At 54.3% G+C, this 23,211-nt stretch overlaps 1 protein-coding gene and 1 non-coding gene across 2 annotated transcripts; one reads left to right on the top strand and one right to left on the bottom strand.

Annotated features, from left to right (window-relative positions):
- Window positions 1–3,841: 3,841 nt before the first annotated feature.
- Window positions 3,842–22,762, bottom strand: SIGLEC1 (sialic acid binding Ig like lectin 1). The gene is made up of 21 exons (XM_039223849.1): window positions 22,714–22,762; window positions 22,072–22,431; window positions 21,496–21,792; window positions 20,419–20,685; window positions 19,853–20,107; window positions 17,054–17,353; window positions 16,091–16,348; window positions 15,027–15,350; window positions 14,512–14,766; window positions 14,013–14,315; window positions 12,139–12,399; window positions 11,717–12,028; window positions 10,342–10,593; window positions 9,765–10,034; window positions 9,417–9,668; window positions 8,802–9,104; window positions 7,902–8,162; window positions 6,805–7,107; window positions 6,431–6,533; window positions 6,001–6,070; window positions 3,842–5,303 (listed from the first exon to the last, which is right to left on the bottom strand). The coding sequence occupies exons 1-21, from the start codon at window positions 22,760–22,762 to the stop codon at window positions 5,196–5,198; spliced, it is 5,163 nt and encodes a 1,720-aa protein (XP_039079780.1). The 3' UTR covers window positions 3,842–5,195.
- Window positions 19,107–19,293, top strand: LOC120226829. The gene has a single exon (XR_005527102.1). It is a non-coding gene; the product is annotated as a U2 spliceosomal RNA (small nuclear RNA).
- Window positions 22,763–23,211: the final 449 nt, after the last annotated feature.

A 23,211-nucleotide genomic window follows, 5' to 3' on the forward strand; every position in this document is an offset into this window, starting at 1 on the left:
TCTTCTCCAGTTAGGCATTTGGGTTCTCCTGTTCCAGTGTGAGATTCTTCTAAATACAGCTGCTACAGAACTGCTGTGAAGTCTTCGTAGGGACATATGTTTTCATTTCTCTTCTCATCTGTGAAGACCCAGAAGTAGAAATGCAGGTTCATATGCCAAGGGCATATTTAAGTTTAAAAACATGATTTCCTAAAGTGACTGTACCATTTTGCATTCCCACCAGCAGTGCAGGAGACTTTCAGTGTCTCTACATTCACACCAGCGTTTAGTGCTGTCAGTCTTTTAAATTGTAGCTATTCGAGTGGGTGTGCAGCATCCTTATCATTTTTATAGTTGAATGTTACCACTTACTTGTATAGCCCCCCCCCGGACCCTTGGGCGTACAAATTGTTTCCAGCCCTTCTGCTATTACAAACCATGCTGTGATGGATAATTTAAAAAAAATTTTTTTTTCTAGGAGAGAGAGACAGCATGAGCAGGGGAGGGTCAGAGAGAGAGGGAGTCACAGACTCTGAAACAGGCTCCAGGCTCTGAGCTGGCAGTCAGCACAGAGCCCGACGCGGGGCTCGAACCCACAAACCGCGAGATCATGACCTAAGCGAAAGTCGGACGCCTAACCGACTAAGCCACCCAGGCGCCCCTGTGATGGATAATTTTATACACGTACTAATCTGTGAGATGATTTTGCAAAAGTGGGATTCCTGGGTCAAAAGATATGGTGTGTGTGTGTGTGTGTGTGTGTGAGAGAGAGAGAGAGAGAGAGAGAGAAAGATCTGGGAGGATACACTAAATTGCTCTCCAGTTTGGGCCACTTTACTTACAGTTGCACCAGCAATATCTAGAGTGTTCCTTTGCCCACAGCCTTACCAACACAGTGCTCAAACTGTGATATTTGCTTGTTTGAAGGTGAAAGTGCAGTCTCTCTAAAAAGAGAGAGAATCTTTTTTTTAAATGTTTTATTTATTTGTTTATTTATTTATTTATTTATTCATTCATTTATTTATTTATTTTGAGAGAGAGAGACAGCACAAGCAGGAAAGTGGCAAAGAGAGAGAGAGAAAATCCCAAGCAGACTCCAAGCAGAGCTGATGCAGGGTTCGAACTCACGAACCATGAGATCATGACCTGAGCTGAAATCAAGAGTCAGATGCTTAACCTACTGAGACATCCAGGTGCCTGGAAAGTGCAGTCTTCATTTGCATTTCTCTTAGCAGTGAGCTCAAATAATTGTTCAGACATTTAAGAGTCATTTGTATTTCCTATTCCCTGAATTGCCTGTTCACATCTGCAGCTCACGTTTATATTGAGCTGTTGTCTTTCTCTTAACAACTTGAAGAAAGTCTTTGTATATAAGAGAGATTAATCTTTTGTCTGGAATATGAGTTGCAAATATGTTTCAGTTTGTGAAATGTATTCAGCCTGTCATGTGTGGCTTTAGCGCAGTTATTTTCATTGCTGAGTAGCACCCAACTGTGTGAATATAACATTTTTTTCACTGATTCTACTGTTGCTGGACATTAGAGTGCTTCCTAGTTTTGAGATGTTACCAAAAATGCTGCTGTGGACATTTATGTGCATGTATCCTTAGCTTCCTGCCTTCATCCCTTTACTGGTTTCCCCTTGGAGCACAGCCTTACTTCGCTTGCCTATGAAACCTCATTTTGGGGAACCAGACCCAATATAGACAGAGAAGGCTTTGGTCACGCTGGGGGCTCTAGTGGACAGGCTGGAGAGGCATCAAGCCCTCCCTCTGTGGATGACAAAATGGGGTCACCCAGGTGTTGACAACGACAGAAGATCCCAGCTGCCCCTACCCACCCCCCACCCCCCCACCGGCAGCACGGAATTCCCCGATCCTTCTGCTAGATGAGCCAGGAGGCAGAAGCATCCTGTCATACCCTGGGTCCGTTTTGCTATCTCTCCTCTTAGGGAGGATCTGGGGAAGAATCGGGATAGACAGAGGGACCTAGGCTTCCATCCTGAACCAGGAGCACACCTAGAGATTCCAAAACAAGTGTAGATCCTGAGAAAGGGGAAATTGTGGAGATACAGTCCTCAGCCTGGTAAAGAGGTCCTGAAGAGGAAGAAGACAGAGGCAGCTGAGAAAGCCCCAGAGATCACAGAGACAGGACAGCACCAAGTGTGCATGCAGCCTGACAGGGCCTGGTAGGGTGTAGAGGCGGCTTGAGCCCTCAGTGAGCTGGGGGCCAGGAGAGCAGAGCAGACCCCCAGAGTAGCCACACTCTGAACATGGAGGGGAGACTTCAATGTGGGCATCAGGAGAGAAAGCAGGATCCTCTCCTATCTGGCAAGAAACCAGTGAACTGGTGAGCTTCTGTTCCCACTGCAGGCCAGGCTTTGATGCCTCCTTATCAAGGGGTCCTTCCTGACCCAAAGCCTGGGTTACTGTCCCCTGCATATTCTCTTCCCTGCCTCATATATCACACAGCAATGTAGCTGTCCATTTCCTTGTCTGTCTCCTCCAGACCCTGAGCTCCATGGGCCTGAGACGGTGTCTTTATTTCTGCCTGGCACAGGGCGGGGCACACAATCAGTGTTAATAAAACAAGGTGGGCACGTAGCCGAAGAGCCGCGTGGGGGTTGGGGTCATCCTTGCAAAGTGGATGCCTCCCAAACCCAGATGAGCTATGTCCAAGCATATCCAAGGAATTTTCTGCTGAAATCTCAGAGCACTATTTATATTTGAGGTCACAGAGGAGGGGGTGGGGCCTTGGGACCAAAGTGAAGGAAGAGGGATCCTAGAAGTGCCCCTGTGGGAAAGATGGCTTCCCACGTGGCTTGCCATAGTCACTCTCCACGGGGCCACTGCAGAGTGTCCTGGGGAGAAGGCCCACCAGTAAGAGTTAAATCTTTGTAAGTGCTCACGTAATGGGTGACACACGCCGTCTGTAAACAAGACTCATTCTGAAGAGCGACCCAGAACAGGGCGACTATAAACGCTCTCATGCAAGTCTCACAGTGGACATAAGCCCTCAGTCCTTTTGCATAAATGTCCCGGGGGTGGAATTTCAGAGTCACAGGGCAGTATTTTCACTTTCATAGATAATGTCAGACAGTTTTCTGAAGTCGTCACACATTCTATATGATTCCATTTATATGAAGTTCGAAAAGAGGCCAATCAAATCTTTGGTGTTAGATATCAGGATAGTAGCCACCTTCAGGGTGGTTGGCTGAGGGAGACTCTGGGGTGCTGGCAATGGTCTGTTTCTTGATCTGGGTGCCGTTTACACAGGCACGTTCCCTTTTCGGAAAGTCATTGATCTGTACACTTACAATGTGTACAGTTTTCTGTATGTGTGTCATACTTGAATTAGAAGTTTATTTTTAAAGTCTGGAGGTGCCTCAGACCTCTGGCGGTGGACAACTAGCTCCTCTGAGAACCTTCCAATCCCAGGTGACCTACCTCCTTGGAGATGCCCAGAAGCAGCCCTCCCCTTAGCCTCTCTTCCCCAGACAGCCCAAAAGCATACGACTGCATTTGGCTTGCTCTCCTTCTGTCCCACCTCTGGATTTAGTGCACATTTTCCACCCTGTCACTTGACAGCAGTGCAGAAAAACTAGTGCTTACTAAGTGTTCACCTACTGCACGCCAGTGAGGTGCTGGCCATGTGGACACAGGAGGTGAGCAGCACCCAGAGCCTCAAGGAGCAGGAGGGGCCACAAAGAGCGTGAGCATAAGGTAGTCTGTGGTAAATGTCATGTAATTTGCGCTTGCTGGCCGCCTCCCACAGGCAGTCTCCCAGAACAAGATTCACATTTGGATCTTCTGTGTTCCAGTGCAGCACTTTGGGTTGCAAGAAAGAGACTCTCTCCAGTTAGGTAACAGGATGGATGTTTATTGGGAGGACATGCCAGACAGGCCCCCAGGAAGAGTCTGGCAATCAGGCATTACAAGGAATGGAGCCTGGGACCGGGAAGCTTCCAGCTGCAGTTACATGGAGCTTACCTGGCCTCCAATTTCTTCCCCAACCTGTTAGCGCCTAAGACAACTCCCCACTGCTCTCCATGTCTCTCACCTCAAATTCCAGGTGGGCTCTTTGCTCCTCCTACTGTCTGCCACCAGGCTACGAGGGGGGTCACCTGCCCACCCAAGAACTGCCTCCTCTCAGGCACTGACTTCAGGGAGCAAGTTATTCCTTTTTTGTGACCCTTATTCAACCTGACAGTTGTGGGCACACAAGCCTCCAGGAAGAGCAAGTGAGCTAGGGCGCTCTCCACGCTCCCGGGGGGTATGAATGTGGGCATCTCTTCTTCCTGGTGCCTGACAAAATGCCTGCTCAGGCGGCCAAATTGCCTGCATGCCCTCTCCTTAGGGATCACCAAACCATCTTGATTTCCTCACTCTTAGTGTGTGAGAGGGACTAATTCCTTTGGGAAGCCCATGAACAGAGTGACCAGCGACACGTCTTGGCCTTCGGTACATGGGCACTAATAAACGAGGCCTACTGCAGGCATTCTTGCCAATGTCAGAAGTCACAGGGATGAGTCCATGGTCAGGAGTCCTTTGGAAATAGAATGAAAACAGTATTTCCTAGAATCCCTTGCAGCTTGGGGTGGCCATGTGACTGAACTCTAGCCAACAGGAAGGAATGGAAATGACGAGCAACTTCTGGGCTATGTCCACAGTAGGAAGGGATGTGCATTCAATGTCCACTTTTTACTCTTCTTGCTGGAGGGAATGTGAACAGAATGGGGCCACGAACCTCACAACCAAAGGTAACATTTTAGGGATGGAGAAAAATAAGATAGAAGGATCCAGAGTTCCAACACCTTAAACTACCGTAGCATACCCAGACTAGTATGGGAAAGAAAAAGAACGTTCCCTCATGTTGAAGTGACTGTATTTGGTCTCTTATTACAGCAGCTTAATTTCTATTCTAGCCAATACAGAGTGCCTTGGCCAGCCGGTGAGAATGTAGAAAGATCTTCTTTTCTAATCCATACTAAAATTCCACAGTGGGCCTGGGGGGTGGGGGGTGGGGGAGATGTGAGGGGCAGTCCATTATTGGAAGATAAATGGAAAGATGAGATCCAGGGAAAAGGAACAGAGAAGTTGACAACATGACCGGTCCATTTCTCCTCAGAGTCCTCCAGGGTCGCACCCTCCTGGGTAGATTAGGGTTCATCTTCACCTATCATTGCCCATTTTTCTTGGTGAGAAGTTTGGAGCCAGGTCATAGAAAGTCAGATGTTGCAGAATTGTTTTCACCAAGGCAGGCCGGATCCAGTGCTGCCTTGTTCACAAAGCCCGAGTCATTGCAGATTCTGGTGGCCTCCTTCTCCTGAGGGTAGGCAATGCTACAGGTCAGCTCAGGAGCAGAGCTCAGGACAAGTTCCCACCTGTGGCTGCATCAGGATCAATGAGCTTCCCTCAGAAAAAAACCTGGTCACATGAGGACTCTGGGAGCGGTCACCGCCTGACCTCTAACTCTGGTGGGCAGTTCCCCAGACCCCCAGCCTTGGGTAGGGGTCCCACGGGGATTGCGAGCATGTGCCTGGCTGGCCATGAGGCTACAAGCCCTGGCCCACCAAATGGATTATCTGCAGAAGGGAACATATCACAGGGAAAAGAAAACAGACTTTCACCTCTGCCCAAGTGATCAGCAGACTCAGGAGTGGGAAAAAGAGACCCCAAAACACGGATGGGGTGCTGTGTTCCAAGATGTGTCTTGGATGTGGAGGTGACACTGCTAAGTTCAGAATGTCTGTCCCAGGCACCCAGCCAGCAGGTCCCGAGAGAACGGTACAGACACGCTGGCCTACAGTGCGCCCAAAGAAGTGTCCAGTGAGCAAACCCCTGACTGTTGTGTGCCCCGGTCAGAATGTGATTCCCCTATCTTCTCAGGGGTCCCTGGTTCTCTGTATTCTCTCCCTAGCCCCAGGGGCCATCCTATATATGACCACGGTCTCTAGGAGCCAGCCCTCTCTGTGGGTTAGCTAAGCGTCATGTCTGCCTGTGCCCATGTGGTGAACGGGTACCTGTGTGGTCTCCTTCTGAGAATCCATCTCCACCACATTCTCACCCATGCTCACCTTACGAAAATGCCTCCTGCAACACAAGGGTGGACTCAGAGGGTGTCTCCCCTCCCCCTTGCCTCTCCTCCCTCTCCCCACCTCCAGTGCTTAGCCCCAGACTGCTCACTGCACAGAGCAGTGGGCGCATTGTGGGGAATGGGGTGCCTTATCTTTCTTTCTTCCCAGCACTTTCTTTACACAGACAGGGTCCAGATAAAGAAAGAAGAAAACTATAGCAAGATGGATATAAAGATGATTCTGGAAGCGATTCCCAAATCTGGAGCAATGGCTAGAAAGTATGGAGCCTGTGAATTTGGTAGAATACGAGGAGATGTTGGGGGGCCAGGGGGAGGGAGGACGAGGTGACCCCATCCACCCCCAGCTCTGAACCCACCTCCAGATGTAGAAGGCCCCCAGGCCCAACAATAGGAAGAGGAGGCCCAGCAGCAGCCCCAGGACCCAGAGTAGCTTCTGGAACAGACTCAGGTGGTGCAGAGCTGGAACACAGGGGTGAGGCTGAGGGGGCAGCTATGATTCCAGGCCTCCAATCCTCCCTCCCAAGGTGACTCCTCCAAGACGAAAACTATTCTAGCTTGCACTTTATCTCAGAAGCGTCCCCATGCAGAGGAGCTTTAAGCAACCAGTCTAGATTAGTCAGACAAACTGGTTACAGCAGAAGGGATTCAGGGAAGACCCCAAAAGGAAGCTGTTGGACCTGAGAGCAGGGCCTCTGTACAGAGGGGCCTAGGGGATGGATGCTCCACCCACCTCTGGTTCCGAAGTAGGTGGAAGCGGACGCAGAGCCCAGGGCATTGGAGGCAGAGCACACGTATTCCCCCTGGTCGCTGGGCCTCAGCTCCTCCATGTCCACCCTCAAGGCATTGGCAGTGGCCGTGACACGGATATGTGGCTCGGCAGGAGCACGCCAGGGCTGGCTGGAGGCCACCAGCCTACTGCCGAGGTAGAGGCTCAGGCTGGCTAGGGGCTCGCTGTCCACTCGGCAGTCCAGGATGCCCTGGATGCCACCTTCAGGCTCCACAAAGACCGTCATGGTGGGCATCTTGGGAGGGTCTGTGGGCATACAGGGAGGGTGATGATGGTCAAAAACCGCTGCAAGTTCCTCCCCTCCCTGTACCCAGGCAAGATGACTTCGCTCCTCCTCCCATTAAGAGGTAGAACCTACTCCCCCACTCCTTGGTCTGTGACTTGCTTTGACCACTAGAAAGCAGAAGTGGCATGATGTGACTTCAGGGCTAGACCTCAAGGGGCCTCCTACAAACACAGTCATGTGGGAAGCCCAGGCCAGCGTGCTGGGCATCGCGTGGCGGCCCAGCCAGCAGCCAGCCCCGGGATGAAGCCCTTGCCAGCCGTGAGGATGAAGCCATCCTAGGCCGTCTAGCTTCAGCTCAACCACTGGACAACTGCAGCCACGTGAGGTGGGGCCGGCAGGAGAGCTGCCTAGCTCAGCCGGCCCACGTTACTGACCCACGGAACCGTGAGCAAATAAAATGGCTGTCATTTCACACTCCGTGTTTTGGAGTGGCTTGTTACTGCGGCCATAGCAGACTGACAGCATAGGGCCTTCATGAGGAGTGGAGGAGGGGACGAAGGCTGATGAGGGCCTATTGCATGCCGGGCACTCTGCGTGGGGTATCTCCTACACTCCTCACGGGGTGAGGGGACTGACACTTGTGGAAACCAAGGCCTGGGTGCACAAGGTCACACCCCCAGTGAGCGGGAGTCCTCCGACCCGGGACTCCACACCTGCAAGGTCTTTGCTCTTTGCAGACAGGAGAGAAGGAAGACCTGAGGTGGGCATGTGAGGTGTGGACAGACTGAGGCAGGGGGCGGGGCGTCCTACTCACATAGCACACGGAGGGTGACTGGAGCAGAGGCCGTGGCCCCGCTGGGGCGCTCAGCCCGGCAGTGGTACACCCCAGCTTGGGCACGGGCCACGTGGGTGAAGGCAAGGGTGGGCCCAGGCTCCACGTGTAGTCGCTGGCCATTCCAGAACCAAGCGAAGGTGGAGTTGCCTGTGAGCCCGGGACCGCCGGGGAGGAGACAGCTCAGGTTCAGCGGCGCACCCTCAGGCACGTCCAGCCCCGGCTGGGCCACCACACGCACACCTGCGGGCCGGGGACCAGGAGGCTGTCAGGGATCTGCAGACCTGTGGGTCTGGGCAGTGGAGAGGCCCTCTGTGCATTATGGGAAGGTCTGTTCGGCTTTGGGGCCCCCAAAGGTGAGACTGTGTCTCTCCCATAAGCCTGAGATCTCTGAGAACAGGGCTTTATCTTATCCTGGCACTGGGGACCTCCAGGACAGGGCTGTGTGTCTCTCTTAACAAACACAAGATGAGGCTGTGCCTTGCTCTCAGATTGGACTCCCCAAAGGGACGGCTCACCTCATCCCTAAAGGTAGGACTGTGTCTCTCTTCCCGCCCCAGGCTTCCCCAGGGCAGGCCCGTGCCCCACCCCAAGTTGGGCTCTGTGAGGGTGGGGTTATGCCTTGCCCGCATCCAAGGTCCCCTGGGCACGGCTACAGCTCCACCCTCGTAGGGAGTTCTCCAAGGGCAAGGCTGCTTCCCCGCCTCAGGCTGTTTCTCCCCCTCAACCTGCCTCCAGGAGAGCTGTTCCTCTTCCACCGGAAGGGGCCGGGCTAGCTCCACCCATCTGGTCAGCCCGCCCCCTCTTGCGGGAGCTCCACCCCTCACAGAAACATGGCCCCACTGCGCCTGCGCCCCTTCCCCTCCCCCTTCATTCACTCACCTTCTGCCTGCAGCTGCCCTGTGGTGTTGACTGAACCCAGGAAGTTGTGGGCTGTGCACACATAGGTGTCCCTGTCTCCTGAGGGTACATCTTGCACCTGCAGCCGCAGGGCGTTGCGGGCCACCTGGACATGGCCTGTCCGCGATGCCAAGCCGTCGACCCCATGGCTGGTGGCCAGCACCTTGCCATCACGGGACAGGGCCAGCTCAGCAGGTGGCTCGCTGTCCACGGTGCACTGTACCACGGCCATGGGGCTGGCCCTTGAGTCCCGAAACGACGACAGGACAACATCCCGAGGGGCATCTGGCGACACGACGGGACATAGTTGGAGGCCTTGTTTAGAAACCCTGTACCATCATGGCCTGCCTGCCTGGCAATGGTGAGGCTGAAGCCTCTGGACAAATGCTCACTTCCTAGAACTGACAAATTCTCAGCAGACGCCTACAGACAGGGTTCACAGGACCCTAGGGTCTCTTTTCTCACCACCTACGTCCTTCTTTTCCCAAGTGTCCATGCTAAGGTCCACTGAAGTCCCGTGTCCACCCCCACGAAGGTCCAGAAGTGCCCTCCACCCGCTCTCATCCTTGGCACCCCCAGCCAAGGACCCCTGCTCACAGTGAACTTGCAGGGCTGTAGGCTGGGAGCTGCGCGTGCCCTGGGCATCCTGGACCTGGCAGGAGTAGGCGCCCGCGTGAGCCCGCGTAGCTGCCGGGATGGAGAGGGAGGCGGCTGGGCCCTCCTGCAGCCAACGGCTGTTGTGGTACCAGCCGTAGAGAGTGGGCGGGCGGGCAGCGGGGTCTTCACAGGTCACCGTGACAGGGGCCCCCTCGGGCACAGCAGCTGCCGGAGCCAGGGTCACCCGCACGGCTGTACCGAGGAGAACAGGGTCAGCTAGGGTCAGCCAGATACCACAGCTGCCCCCCCTCGCTCCCGCCCCGGTGGGCTTGGCCTGCCCTGCCTCACCTTCTAGCCTCAACTCCAGGGACGCATTGGCCTGGCCCAGAGGACTGTGGGCAGAGCAGCTGTAGAGACCCTCGTCGCTGGGCCGGGGCTCCCGGAGCTCCAGACGCAGGGTGTTGGGGACAGAGACTGTGGTCGAGGAGGCCAGGAGGCGGCCGGCATGGCTGAGGGCCAGCTGGGCAGCTGGGTGGCTGTCCACAGTGCACAGTACCAGGGCCAGCCGCCCACCCCGGCTCTCTAGGAGGTAGGTCAGGCGCAGGCCGCGGGGTGCATCTACGGCGATACCAACGGAAACAGTTCGGAGACTGTAGCCAGGAGGCCAGTGGCAGGTGGCATTCAAACCAGGAGGGCCCTGGCTCCCTACACCAAGGACTCCCGATTGCCCCATCTAGGGCCCCTGCTCCACTGCCCAGAGAGAACTTAGCCCCCTCACCCCCAACTCAGTGTTCTTTGTTCTGAGCTTCATCGGACAGATGGGGACTGTTTCTGGGTTGGACATCCGTGGGGCTCTGGCCATGCCCTGATCCCTGGGGGCTGCTGTCATTCCTTGTTGCCCCACCCTGCGTCCAACCAGACTCACAGAGGACATCCAGAATGACAGGTCTGGAGAGGCGGGGTGCCCGGCCAGGAATCAGCACACCACAGAGGTAGGAGGCAGCATCCGTGACCGTGACATTGGGCAGAAGGATGGAGTGGGCACCTGGGCGCTGCTGCCCATCCTGGTACCATATGTAGGTGGGTTGGGTCTGGTTGGTGGTCCACACAAGGCAGGTCAGGTTCACCAGCTGCCCTTCCTGCACAATGGCCTTGGGCCACACCTGCACACTCACAGCTGGGGAGAGAGAAGGGCAGGGGGACACGGGTGAGAGTTGTGACGCTGGGTAAGCCAGCCACCTGTCTCCATGTCAGCCACTGAGAGGCACAGGTGGCCCACCTATAAATTGGACTCAAGGTCAAGCTTGGGAAACAGCTCTCCCTCTCTCATGGTCCCGGGCAGAGTTGTGCCGAGCCCTGGAATGCCCTGAGCCCTCCATGACCCTGGTGAGGGGCTCATGGGAAAACGCAAGCCTCCCCTGCTCTGTGGTGTTTTCTCCTTTCTCCTGATTAGCTTTATCCACTGGACATCCAGGCAAACTTCTGTTTGTTTGTTTTATGTTTTATTTATTTGTGTGTGAGAGAGAGACATAGCATGAACAGCCTCCAAGCTCTTAGCTGTCAGTACAGAGCCCGACGCAGGGCTCAAACCCACCAACTGTGAGATCATGAGCTGAAGTCAGACGCTTAACTGACTGAGCCACCCAGGTGTCCCAGCAAACTTCTGTTTTTGAAAAAAGGCTCTTCTGGGGGCGCCTGGGTGGCTCAGTCAGTTAAGCGTCTGGCTCTTGATTTCAGCTTAGGTCATGATCTCACGGTTTGTGAGATGGAGCCCCATGTTGGGCTCTGCACTGATAGCACAGAGCCTGCTTGCAATTCTCTCTCTCCTTCTCTCTGCCTCTCTGTCTCTCAAAATAAATAAAAAATATTTAAAAAGTGAAAAAAAATAGGGGCGCCTGGGTGGCCCAGTCGGTTAAGCATCCGACTTCAGCTCAGCTCATGATCCCACGGTTCGTGGGTTCGAGCCCTGCGTCGGACTCTGTGCTGACAGCTAGCTCAGAGCCTGGAGCTGTTTCAGATTCTGTGTCTCCCTCTCTCTCTCTGACCCTCCCCTACTCACGCTGTCTTTCTCTCTCTCTCAGAAATAAATAAAATATTTTTTTAAAAATTTTTAATGAAAAAAATAAAAAAGGCTCTTCCATGGAACCCAAGTCTGGAGACTGCTGCCCTTAAAGGGAGTAGGAATGGAGACTGTCGTGTTCAGCCCACCTGCCTGTGCCTCTGGCTTCTAGAACCCTCTCCAGCCTCCCCTCCTCTCTTAAAGGAGACATCCATGCACCCGCACTCATCCCCACACTGACCCTGGGCGTCGAAGTTGGCAGAGGCTGAGGCCTGGCCCAAGGCATTGGTGGCCCGGCAGGTGTAGACGCCCTCATCCTCCAGCGCTGCACTGTGGATCTCCAGGCGGAGTGTGTTGGGAGCCACAGCCACCTGCAGCCGCGAAGAACTGCTTGCAAGTTCCCCCACACCTTGTAGGGTGGAGGCCACGAGGTGGTCCCCATGGAGCAGTTGCAGCTGGGCTGGAGGGTCACTGTTCACACGGCACAGGAGGAGGCCCAGTCGCCGAGGGCCTGTGTCCATCAGGGCGGTGAGCACGGCCTCTCGAGGGGCATCTACAGGAGGCGGGCAGTGGTCGGGGTGCCTGGGCTCCTCCTCCCCCTCCCCCAGCTGTGCCCTGGTTTCCTCCAACCCCCTAAGAAACAGGGACGGGATGAAAGCTTACAGGACACGTGGAGGATGACAGGGGCGGCCAGGCTCGTGGTGGCTGAGCTTGGAGACCGGGCTTGGCAATGGTACGCCCCAGCTTGACTCACAGTAATGGCTGCAAAGCGGAGCGTGGCCAAGTTCGACTCCGGGAGGGGCTGGCCATCCCGATACCAGAGGTATGAGGTCCCCTCCAGGACCCCTGTGGGCACCTGGCAGCTCAAGACCACAGCCTGGCCCTCCCGGAGCTCAGGTGACGGTGACACCTGGACCCAGGCTCCTGTGGGGAGAAACCAAGAGCCGGTGAGGGCCCTCCACCGTACCCTCCCACAGCCTGGCCCGTGCGTATGTGCACAGCACGACTGCATGACCTCGATCCTATGGCCTGGAGCCACAGCCCACCTACCAGACCACCACCGGGGGCCCCACTTCTGCTCCATGCCTCCTCCTGTCCTGTTCCCAACTCCCCTGCACTGGGTCTGTCCTGGCCTTTACCACCTACCACCTTGAGCTACAGTTTTGTTCTGTCAGTCATATCTCACTTACTTGAAGGCGAGCCTAGAGCAGGCACAGCCTATGTGACCTGTACCCAGTGCCAGGCACCGCACCTGTACGTGTTAGCTCTTGGCAAATGCTGGTTTGACCCCATAAAGCACTGATATGGGAGGGGTTTAAATCATGCCGAGAGCCATTGTCCTGATACCAAGCTGGACCCGGCATGAATGGCCCAGGACATGGAGGGGAAGTTAGCCACCATGTGGTCGTGAGTCCTCTCCAGGCCCGCTCTGCACCCAGGCTCAGAGTCATGGAGAGCCCGAGAGCTGGGGGGACCAAGCGAAGGACTCTCCGGGTGCCCCCTGGCTCCCGGGCAGGAGGAGGCTGGGGTGGGGAGCGAGGAGGGGTAGCTGGAGTGGTGGGAGCACAGGCTGTGCCTGGAATCAAAACCAGATCAATCCAGAGCTAGCTAGTCATATGACCACGAGCAAGCTCCCAAAGCTCTGACCCTCAGTGTCTCTGCCAGTGAAATGGGTATGACAAATAAGAAAAGACATATAGAACCAAAGCCCAAGGACAGCGTTCAAAAATTGATGTTTGTCATTGTGGGAGAAAAAAAGTGTTATTTCTTTGGCCTTTGCAGCATTATGGGTATTAATTTTTCCTTTTCTTGGCTTATTCACTTCGGGAGGATTTTTGTAGAAGAATGTATGTATATTAATGAAGAATATGAATATATTCTTTTGTGTATGTGTATTTATTTCCACATACACATGTATGTGCATATTCATATTTACATATATATTATTACACACACGTATGCATAGTATACATATATCTTCGGTTTTGTATGAAAATTCTTATTATGTAACAAAATTATATTATTATAAAAGATGTTTCTGAGGGGCCTGGGTAGCTCAGTCGGTTAAGCGTCCGACTTTGGCTTAGATCATTATCTCATGGTTTGTGAGTTTGAGTCCCATGTTAGGCTCTTGTACTGAGCCTGCTTCGGATTCTGTCTCCCTCTCTCTCTCTCTGCCCTTCCCCTGCTCGCAGTCTGTCTCTCTCTCTCTCTCTCTCTCATTCTCAAGAATAAATAAACATTTTTAAAAATTAAAAAAAATAAGATAAAAAATAAAAGAAGTTTCTGACAGAAAGTGCTCCAGCCAAGCAGGCCACCTTATGCAATTGCCACTGCCCCCTAGTGGTTTCCACAGTTATTACAGGTGAAGATATCTGGCTGGAGACAAAGGGAGGCCTGCTGGCTAGCTAGAAACTCCCTCAACCATGGCTGAAAAAAACCTCACATTTCTGCACAAAATTCACACGACCCAGCCCAAAGCCTGGCTAGAATAGCCCCCAGGGGTTCTACCACATCGTTAGAGAACTGACACTCACCTTGGACCTGAAAGAAGAGGGAGCTATTGGTGGATCCAAGGGCATTTGTGGCCTCACAGCGATAGCTTCCGGAGTCCTCCAAGCTCAAGTCTCGGACCTCTAGCTGCAGGGAGTTGGCTGTGGCTTTGACCTGGAGGCGGCCATGGTGTGGGAGCAGGGGCCCCAGGCTGGTGGCCAGGAGGTGCTCCCCGTGGAACAGGGCCAGTTGGGCCACGGGGCGACTGTCCACAGTGCAGATGAACACAGCTACGTGGCCCTGGCCCACATCCAGGAGGGCTGACAGCTTTGGAGGTTCTGGGGGATCTACAGGCAGGAAGGAGATCAGGACACCCCCAGTACAGCTGCCCCTGTAAACCCTGCCCCCCCCCACCACAGGCCAGACCTGCCCCTGCCCAAGCCCTGTTCTGACCCCTCCCCCAACCCGACCCTAGCCCTGTTCCCTCCCACTGAGCACTCCCTCACCCCTGAGTACCCAAGTCTGCCCTCGCCCGTCACCCACAGAGCACACTCAGGACCACCGGGGTGGAGAGCTGGGCCCCGGCCTCGCCAAGAATGCGGCAGGCATAGAGGGCAGCATCTGTTCTGGCCACAGGCAGCAGCGTCACGGTCTCCAGGGGGCCCTGGGTCCACAACGCCCCATTCCGGAACCAGGAGAAGTTGGCAGGGCCGCTGGCCTCCCGGCTCACATTGCAGGTCAGGTTGGCTGGGGTGCCCTCCCGCAGCGTGGGCGACGGCGTGATGACCACGACGGTGGCTGGAAAACAGACGGCACAGGCCAGCTGAGACAGGCCTTGCCTTGACTGCTTGCCCCGAGGGGTCGGAGTCCGGCCTGCCGGCCTGGAGAAGGCAGGAACCAGAGCCCCTGGGCTGCCCATGGGGGAGGGGAGAAAAGCCAGCTCCCACTGCTGAATGGAGCTGCTTTCAGCCCACAGACCCTCTTTGGGGAGCCAGGGATTGCAGGGTCCCTGGTACCAGCCCCTGACCCTGAGCCACCCATTCCCTGCCATGACTCACCTTGGGCATCAAAGGTTGCAGAGGCAGAGGCGTTGCCCAGGGCGTTGCTGGCCTCACACAGGTACACACCCTCATCCTCCAACACTGGGTCCCGAATCTCCACACGCAGCAGGTTGGGGGCTCTGGTGACCTTTAGGCGCCAAGAACAGCCCCCACAGCCCAACGGCAGGGGGGAAGAGGCCACAACGTGGTCCCTGTGGAGCAGTCGCAGTTGGGCCGGGGGGTTGCTGTCCACACGGCACAAGAGAAGTCCTTGACGTCTGGCCCCAACGCCTGCGGCATCAGGGTCCAGTTGGGCAGTGAATGTGGGCTGGCGTGGGGCATCTGTAGGGAGGAAGAGCATAGGCGTTCATCCCATGGCCTCCACCAGGGTCCTACAGGTCCACTCAAAGCTGGCTAGGCTCCCAGAACACACTAAACAAAGGCATAGAGTGCTTAGAGTTGCCATAAACAGTTGTGTAGGTTGTGCACTGCACAAGGACGACCAAACCAGGGTAGGAGGAATTCAGCCCATGCCCCTCCTACTAAGCTGTGCCCCAGTGCTCTAACTTTCCCAGAGGAAAGAAGGCCGTTTTGTAGCTTGGACAAGGGTGTCATTTGGGCTAGCATAATGTCATGTGCCTCTGTCACACTAAACGCCCCTCAGGCTAATATAGAGCATCCCCTCTTGCCAGGTCACAGTCCCTACGCTGAGAAGTTCTGTCTCTGTGGCTGTGGGAGCTTGTGAGGACACAGCCTATGAGTGTGTACACATATATGGAAGCATGGTGACCTAGGTCCCAGCCCAGGAGGTCAAAGCTTGGACGTGGCGCCCATGATGCATTTGAGGCTAGAGGCAGAGGGCTTACGAGGGGCTGGGGTTGGGGGATAGGAAGCAGGGAGGTAAGAAAGCCCCAGCCTTGTTCCCCACACTCCAGCCCTGGGTAGAGAGCGCTATGGTACCCAGGGCTGTGGCTGCCTTCCTGATCTAGACCCCAGAGCAAGGCAGCCGCAGGAGAGCCTGAGGGGCGGCTGGCGGGCTGACCCTCCCCACATCAGGCCGCGGCTGGTGGAGGGCTGCTCACAGAGCACGGTGAGGACGGCAGAGGAAGAGGGGCCGCTGGCGCTGTGGCCGCCCTTGGCCTGACAGTAGTAAGAGCCGGCGTCGGTGCTGGAGGCCGCAGAGAGATGAAAGCTGCTTCTGGGCCCCTCGAAAAGCAGGGCTCCGTTCCGGTACCAAGAGAAGCGGATGTCAGGCGTGGGGCTCAGGCCGCTCCTGCAGCTCAGTGTCACTCCTTGCCCTTCTACCACCTCTGCTGTGGGGCTGATGAGGAGCTGGGCCACTGGCAGAAGAGGGAGTAAGGGAGGATCAGATCCCCCGCACACCAGCAGCTCCGTGCCACCTGCTGCAGGAAGACCTCCAGGGTTCACCTCTCCCCACATAGCTATAGGTAGGTCTGGGCTTTATGGCATCTGCTCTATGAACCTCTTGGTAATCAGGAGGCTTTGTCCTTGAATGCCAATCCTGGCCTATGGGTAGTAGCTGGCTCCAGCATGGTTGAGAAGGATCGGGAGCCAGAGCCCGGACTTACATCAAGAACCAGCCTTGATCCATTAGCTCTGTCTGCCACGGCCTCAGAAGGAGGGAATGGCAGCGCATGGACCAAGATATGGAAGACCCTATTTTTCCATTTCCCCTCCTGTGTCTGACGCCTAGCAGAGAGTTTGTCCCCAACATTTGATAAATAAAAAAGAAGTGGCTATGAAGAACCCTTCAAGTTCAGAGCCAGAACGTGTACAGAAAGAATAATGTCACGTGCCCTGTTTCCCTTTTGCCTTGGCCTCAGGAACCTCCCAGGTTGGGATGACTGTATAGTCCAGGTCTTTGATGTGGTTTTATTATTATTATTATTATTATTATTATTATTATTATTTTTTTACCAACCAGCTTGGTCAGCCCCTCAGCTGAGCGCTCTGGACTCCTGGGAGGAAGAGACCAGAGCAGGCCTCCTCAGGCCCCTCCACCAGCCTCCCTGCGGCCATGTCACCTTTGGCATGGAAGTCCAGGCTGGAGGACGAATTCCCAAGGGAGTTGGTGGCAGAGCACGTGTATTTCCCGCTGTCACCTGGCTGCAGGTCTCGGATCTCCAGGTTCAGGGAGTTGGGGTTGGAGAAGACACTGAAGCGTGAGCTGTGGTCACCCTCCCCTGAGGTGGAGGCCAGGATGAGGCCATTGTGCGACAGCACCAGGGTGGCCAGGGGCTCGCTGACCACCGAGCAGTGGAAGATGCCCACCAGCCCCTCCTGCGTCTCCAGGAAGGCGGTGAGGTCCGGGACGAGGGGCGGGTCTGTGTGGAGACAGGGGGGTGAAGGTCATCCTCGGACAGGGGCTGACCGGCCAGACAGGGATGACCCCGCACCTCCTTTGTTTCACATTCCCTGTGCAGAGCTCCTGGGTGCCTGTTGAATACACTTTAGTCCCTGGGCCGAGCAAGTCACTTTGTCTTCTTGGCCAATAGTTGTGGCAGCCCTGTGAATGTGGATCAGGGGGCCCGCTTTAAAGGTGGGAAAACTGGGGGTGCTTGGGTGGCTCAGTTGGTTAAGCGACCAACTTCAGCTCAGGGCATGATCTCACGGCTTGTGAGTTTGAGCCCTGCATCGAACTCTGTGCTAACAGCTCAGAGCCTGGAACCTGCTTCAGATTCTGTGTCTCCCTCTCTCTTTGATCCTCCTCTGCTCACACTCTGTCTCTCTCTCTCACTCAAAAAAATAAATAGATAATTGTTTTTAAAAAAGGAAAATAAGGGGCGCCTGGGTGGCTTAGCCGGTTGAGCGTCCGACTTTCGCTTAGGTCATGATCTCGCGGTTCGTGGGTTCGAGCCCTGCGTCGGGCTCTGTGCTGACCGCCAGCTCAGAGCCTGGAGCCTGTTTCAGTCTGTGACTCCCTCTCTCTCTGACCCTCCCCTGCTCACGCTGTCTCCCTGTCTCTCTCCTAGAAATAAATAAAACATTTAAAAAATAAATAAATAAAATAAAAAAAGGAAAATAAGAGACTTAACAACTGAATGAAGTGCAAGATCCTGGCTTGGATCCTGGACCAGAAAAAAAATAATTGCCATAAAGGACATGATTGGGGCAATTGGTAAAATTCAAAATGGGCTGTAGATTAGATAAGAGTGCTCTATCAATACTATCAGTTGTATCAGTGTTAGATTGCTTGACTGTGATCAGTGGTTATGTACGAGAATGACCTTAGGAGATACACGCTGAGGAATTAAGGGGTAGAGGGACATCATCTACAATTTCAAGAATGTAAACATGTAAATATTCAAACTGGTGCAACCCCTCTGAAAAACAGTATGGAGTTTCCTCAAAAAATTAAAAACAGAACTACCCTAAGACCCTGAAGTTGCACTACTAGGCATTTATCCAAAGGATACAGAAGTGCTGTTTTGAAGGGGCACATGCACCCCAATGTTTATACCAGCGCTATTGACAAAGCCAACAGATGGAAAGAGCCCAAATGTCCATCGACTGACAAATAGATAAAAAAGATGTGGTGTGTGTGTGTGTGTGTGTGTGTATACACACAATGTATTACTCAGCCATCATAAAGAATGAAATCTTGCCATTTACAACAACATGAAAGGAACTAGCGTATTGTGCTAACTGAAATAAATCAGTCAGAGAAAGACAAATACATATGCCTTCACTCATATGTGGAATTTAAGATACAAAACAGATGAACATAAAGAAAGGGAAGCAAAACTAATATAAAAACAGGGAAGGAGACAAACCATAAGAAACTCTTAAATAGAGAGATCAAACTGAGGGTTGCCTGCGGCGTATTTGGTGGGGGCAATGGGCTAAATGAGCAAAGGGCATTAAGAAGGACACTTGTTTGATGAGCACTGGGTGTCATATGTAAGTGATGAATCACTAAAGTCATTATTACACTGTATGTTATTATACTATATGTTATTATACTATGTGTTATTATGATACTATGTGTTATTATTACACTATATGTTATTACACCATATGTTATTATTACACTATATGTTAACTAACTTGGATGTAAATTTTTTTTAATTAAAAAATATCAATTCTCAGCCTTTTGGCTAAGATCAAGTGTCATATCTGTTCTTATCCGTTTAATATCAGATGTGTTCTCTGAGGACAATATATTCAATGGATTTTTGGAGCAGGGAGATGGAATAGGAGCTTGCCCCATCCATTCCAGGCATCGACCTGGTATTGCAGCACTTCCAGAAATGGTGCACACACAAAAATAATAAATAAAAATTAAAAATAAATTTAAAAAAGAATGTAAACATGTGGCTAACAGATATGTGATAGGTAACTGGTGGATGTGTACACATATAGCATATGTACATATGGAATGCATATATATGTGCTTACATACAAAATGTGTGTACACTTGCACACGTATAGGTATATATGCACGTGTGTATACACATGTATCTGTATATGTGTGCATATGCACATGTATGTACACACACACACACATACATATATACATTTAAAGAGAGAGAGCAAACGTACCAAACTGCTAACAAATGGGGAATCTAGGGTAAAGGCATATGGTGATTCTTTGTATTCTCCGTGCAACTCTTTGTAAGCTTGTTTCAAAATGAAAAGTATTCTAGACAAGGAGGAAATTGAGGCCCAGAGAGGGCAAAGCTAGCCCAGTTATGCAGAGTTGGGACAGGAGCTCAAGGCCAACGAGGCTCAGGACCCTAGCCGTCCCGTGGGGGGCCCCACCCCTTGACCACCCTTTGGCCTGGCTCTGGCAGTGTTCGGTGCCACCCGGCCCTGCCACTTACGTTTGACCACCACGCTGACGGGGCCAGAGCGCTGGCTGCCGTAGGAATTGTGCATCTCGCAGAAGTAGAAGCCGGTGTCGGCCCTGGTGGTCGAGTGCAGCTGCAGGGCGCGGCTGTGGGCATCCTCCAGCAAGACGTGGTTCCTGTACCAGCTGTAGCGCAGCTTGCTGGGCGCTTCTCTGGGCGCGCTGCACGTCAGCGTCACTGTCTGGTTCTCTAGGATGGGGCCTGCTGGGCTCACCTGGACCTCAGCCACTGTGGGGATGGCATGGGGCATGTGGGGGGAGATCCAGCTGACTTCCGGGGCACCGGGGTTGTAGCCAACTACACCCCTGCATATTCCGTATCATGCCCCTCTGCGGCACAGCCTTCTGGATTGGCACTGCATCACTTTGTCCTATCTACGGGATGCTTGTCACATCCCACCCTGCCAGGGAGGTTGGTCATCTATCTGAGACAGGGCTAGGACTCCAGGCCTGCGTTCCAAGAGGCACCTTGGCCTGGCTTCCTTCAGCAACAGTGGCCTGCACCCCCCTACCTCCCACCCAGGCTCAGCCAAGACTCACTGAAGACGTGGAGGCTGACAGGGGGCGAGACCGTAGAGCCCACGCCATTCCCAGCTTGGCAGGTGTAGACACCGGCATCATCCCAGGCTACCTGGGGTAACTGCAGCACAGGACCCTGGACTTTGAGCTGCGTCCCGTCCTTGACCCACTGCATGGAACTGACCTCGGGGTTGCTGCTGTTGACCCGGCAGGTGAGTATGACCAGATCACCTGGAAGGATGTTCCGCCCTGAGGGGCTAAGAAGGATCTCCACGCCCTTGGGGGCATCTGCAAGTCATGATGGGGGGCATCAGGTGAGGAGCCCATGGAGGGCAATGGCCGCACTTCTCCAACCATACAAAACAATTGTGTTTCCAAAAATCTTGTTCCGAAGCCTCTCACTCTGTAAATATGCTAATAGAAGCTAATATTTTCAAGGGCTTAATGTAGGTAAATAGGCAAATAACAGAAGCTAATATTTTAGAGTGCTCAGTATGCGCCAAGTACACCTGCAAGTTCCATACCCGTTCTCTTCAGGGCAAAGTTTGCTCCTGTGCCTCATGGATCCAGGCAGCCTATGCCTGTGGACAGCAGTTGTTCTAGAACAGGCTGCCGTGTTTTACCATGCTGGGAAGATGCAGGATCAGGTAGAAACTCGGGTTTTTATTCACCACCTCTTTGAGGTGTCTGCACGATACCCCGATCACCATAAGTGTGAGTAGCCTTAGGCAGGAGAGGGGTGAATCCTCACACACACACATACACACACACACACACACGCACACACAAAGAGCATCCTCCAGAGCTGTGCTAAATCCCCGGGGCCTCGCTGCCTGACCCCCAATTCTCTGGCTCTTTGTGTCTCCCCTTCTCTGCCCAGCCTGGCCTCAGGAACAAGAGGTAGAAGGAAGCCATTAAATGTGGCTCAGAGGGCTTAGTGCTGTCTCTCCCCTTGCCTGACCCTGGAGGTCCAAGCGCGCCTGGCTTTGCCTCAGGGGCAAGGGCTCCGTTTCCCCAGGCTGGAGGAGGGAACGGGTTCTGCTGGGGAAGCCACAGATACGTGCTCAGTACCAAGGGAGTGGTGCCCAGAACACTCACACTGCACTTGGAGGTGAATCTTGGCCTGAGTCTTGTGTTTGGCTACCGAGAGTTGGCAGTGCAGGGTCCGGCCATGGTCCTGCCAGGACAAGGGCATACGGAGGGTCCCCAAGTGGCTGATGCCCGTGGGCTCGAGCTTCTGGTGGCTGGAAGTGATGGAGCGTGCGGGGTCCTGGCCTAGCCACTGCAGGCTGATCTGCTCCTCTGTGCACGCATAGGGAGTGGAGCAGTTGAAGATGGCCTCCATGCCCTCGTGAAGCTCAGCCGGCCCAGTAATCGTGGGCTCCTCGGGCTTCTCTGAGGACAAAGACCAGAGGCTCAGGACTCCCCTCCACCACACATGAGGCCTACGACCTTGGAAAGCCCAGCTGAGGGGCAAGGTCTGGGCAGGGTCCTTTAGAGGAAGGAGGGGCTGCTTTCTATCCCCAGCCCCGGTGAAGGGGAATGCAAGGGGGAGGCAGGGCTGGGGCTAGCCCGGGGCTGGGGTTGGGCTCAGGATTGGCGCTGAGAGCCAATGGGGCCAGGAGGAGCTTGGGAGACCCTTCTGGACAGTAGCCGGGCCACGCTGCCCCTCACCTGTCACGGTGACCCCAGTGCCTTTGACATCTGACCAGCGGTTGCCGTCACTGATCTCAAAACGGAAGTTGTAGGAGCCCGAATCCTCAGGCTGCAGGTCCTTCAGCATCAGGCTGCACACCTTGTGCTCAGGGCTCCCCAAGAGCTGGGCACGGCCACGGAAGTGCGCCTCCACCTGCTTGGGGTTCTCCGAGTGGCTCACCACCTGCCTCTTGCCCGAGTAGTCATAGTACCAGATGGCTGTGATGCCACGGGGCACTTGCACGTCAGCTGGGAAGTTGAAGACACAGGGGATGACGAGGCAGGACCCCTTCACGCCCTTCACATCCTGGGGACTGGAGACACCCCATGAGGCCAGGCCTGGAGGGTGAGGTAGGACAGAGAGGAGAGTGATGAAGGCCTGGGGCGACTGCAGAGCCCTCAGATCTGCCCCAGATGAGTCTGCAAACCCTGCCCTGCCCCCAGCAAAGCACCCTTGGGGCTGCCCCTCTGGGAGGCTCCCCCCAGCCACTGTCTCCCTGAGCCCTCCTTCAACCTCAGCAGACAAACCAGTGGCCAGCACAGTCCAGTCCCCCTGGGCAACGGAGGGCCGGACTCACCAAGGCCGGGCCCTGTGAGATGGGGAAGGCCAGCAAAGCCTACCTGCCGAGATAGATGAGGTCAACTGGAGAAGCTGGATCAGGTAGTCCATGGCAGGTCTTACGCTGGTTCTGGCGCCTAAGAGGGTGATGCACACTGTGCTGGCGGGGCACACGGGGGCCTTCTAGGGAAACTCAGAGGGCGCCTAAGCCTCAGGGCCCGCTGAGAGTCCAGCCTCGTACCCCCACATGCTCTGCTGGCCAAGCCAGTGAGAGCACAGGGCTGGCAAGGACTTCCGGGCAGCAGCAGGGAGCCAGGAGCCCACGTTCACAACTCGGGCTGCACCAGGGAATGCCTCCACTCGGTGGCATGCCCCAGAAAGCCCTCTGCGGGTCCCTCAGCCCCACCCCAAGTTCTGCTTTCCCAGCCCCTCAAGGACACTCCTCCAGAGCAGATGAACAGCTGTTTCTCCCTTTCCCCCCACTTCCCCGCCTCTTCCCCACCACCCAGCCCAACGGGAACTGGAGTCCAGAGAGGATGGAATGCAGTGAAAGCGATGGC

The sequence above is a fragment of the Hyaena hyaena genome, unplaced genomic scaffold (genome assembly GCF_003009895.1).
Source record: "Hyaena hyaena isolate Hyena2069 unplaced genomic scaffold, ASM300989v1 scaffold_16, whole genome shotgun sequence".
NCBI classification, from domain to species: domain Eukaryota; kingdom Metazoa; phylum Chordata; class Mammalia; order Carnivora; family Hyaenidae; genus Hyaena; species Hyaena hyaena.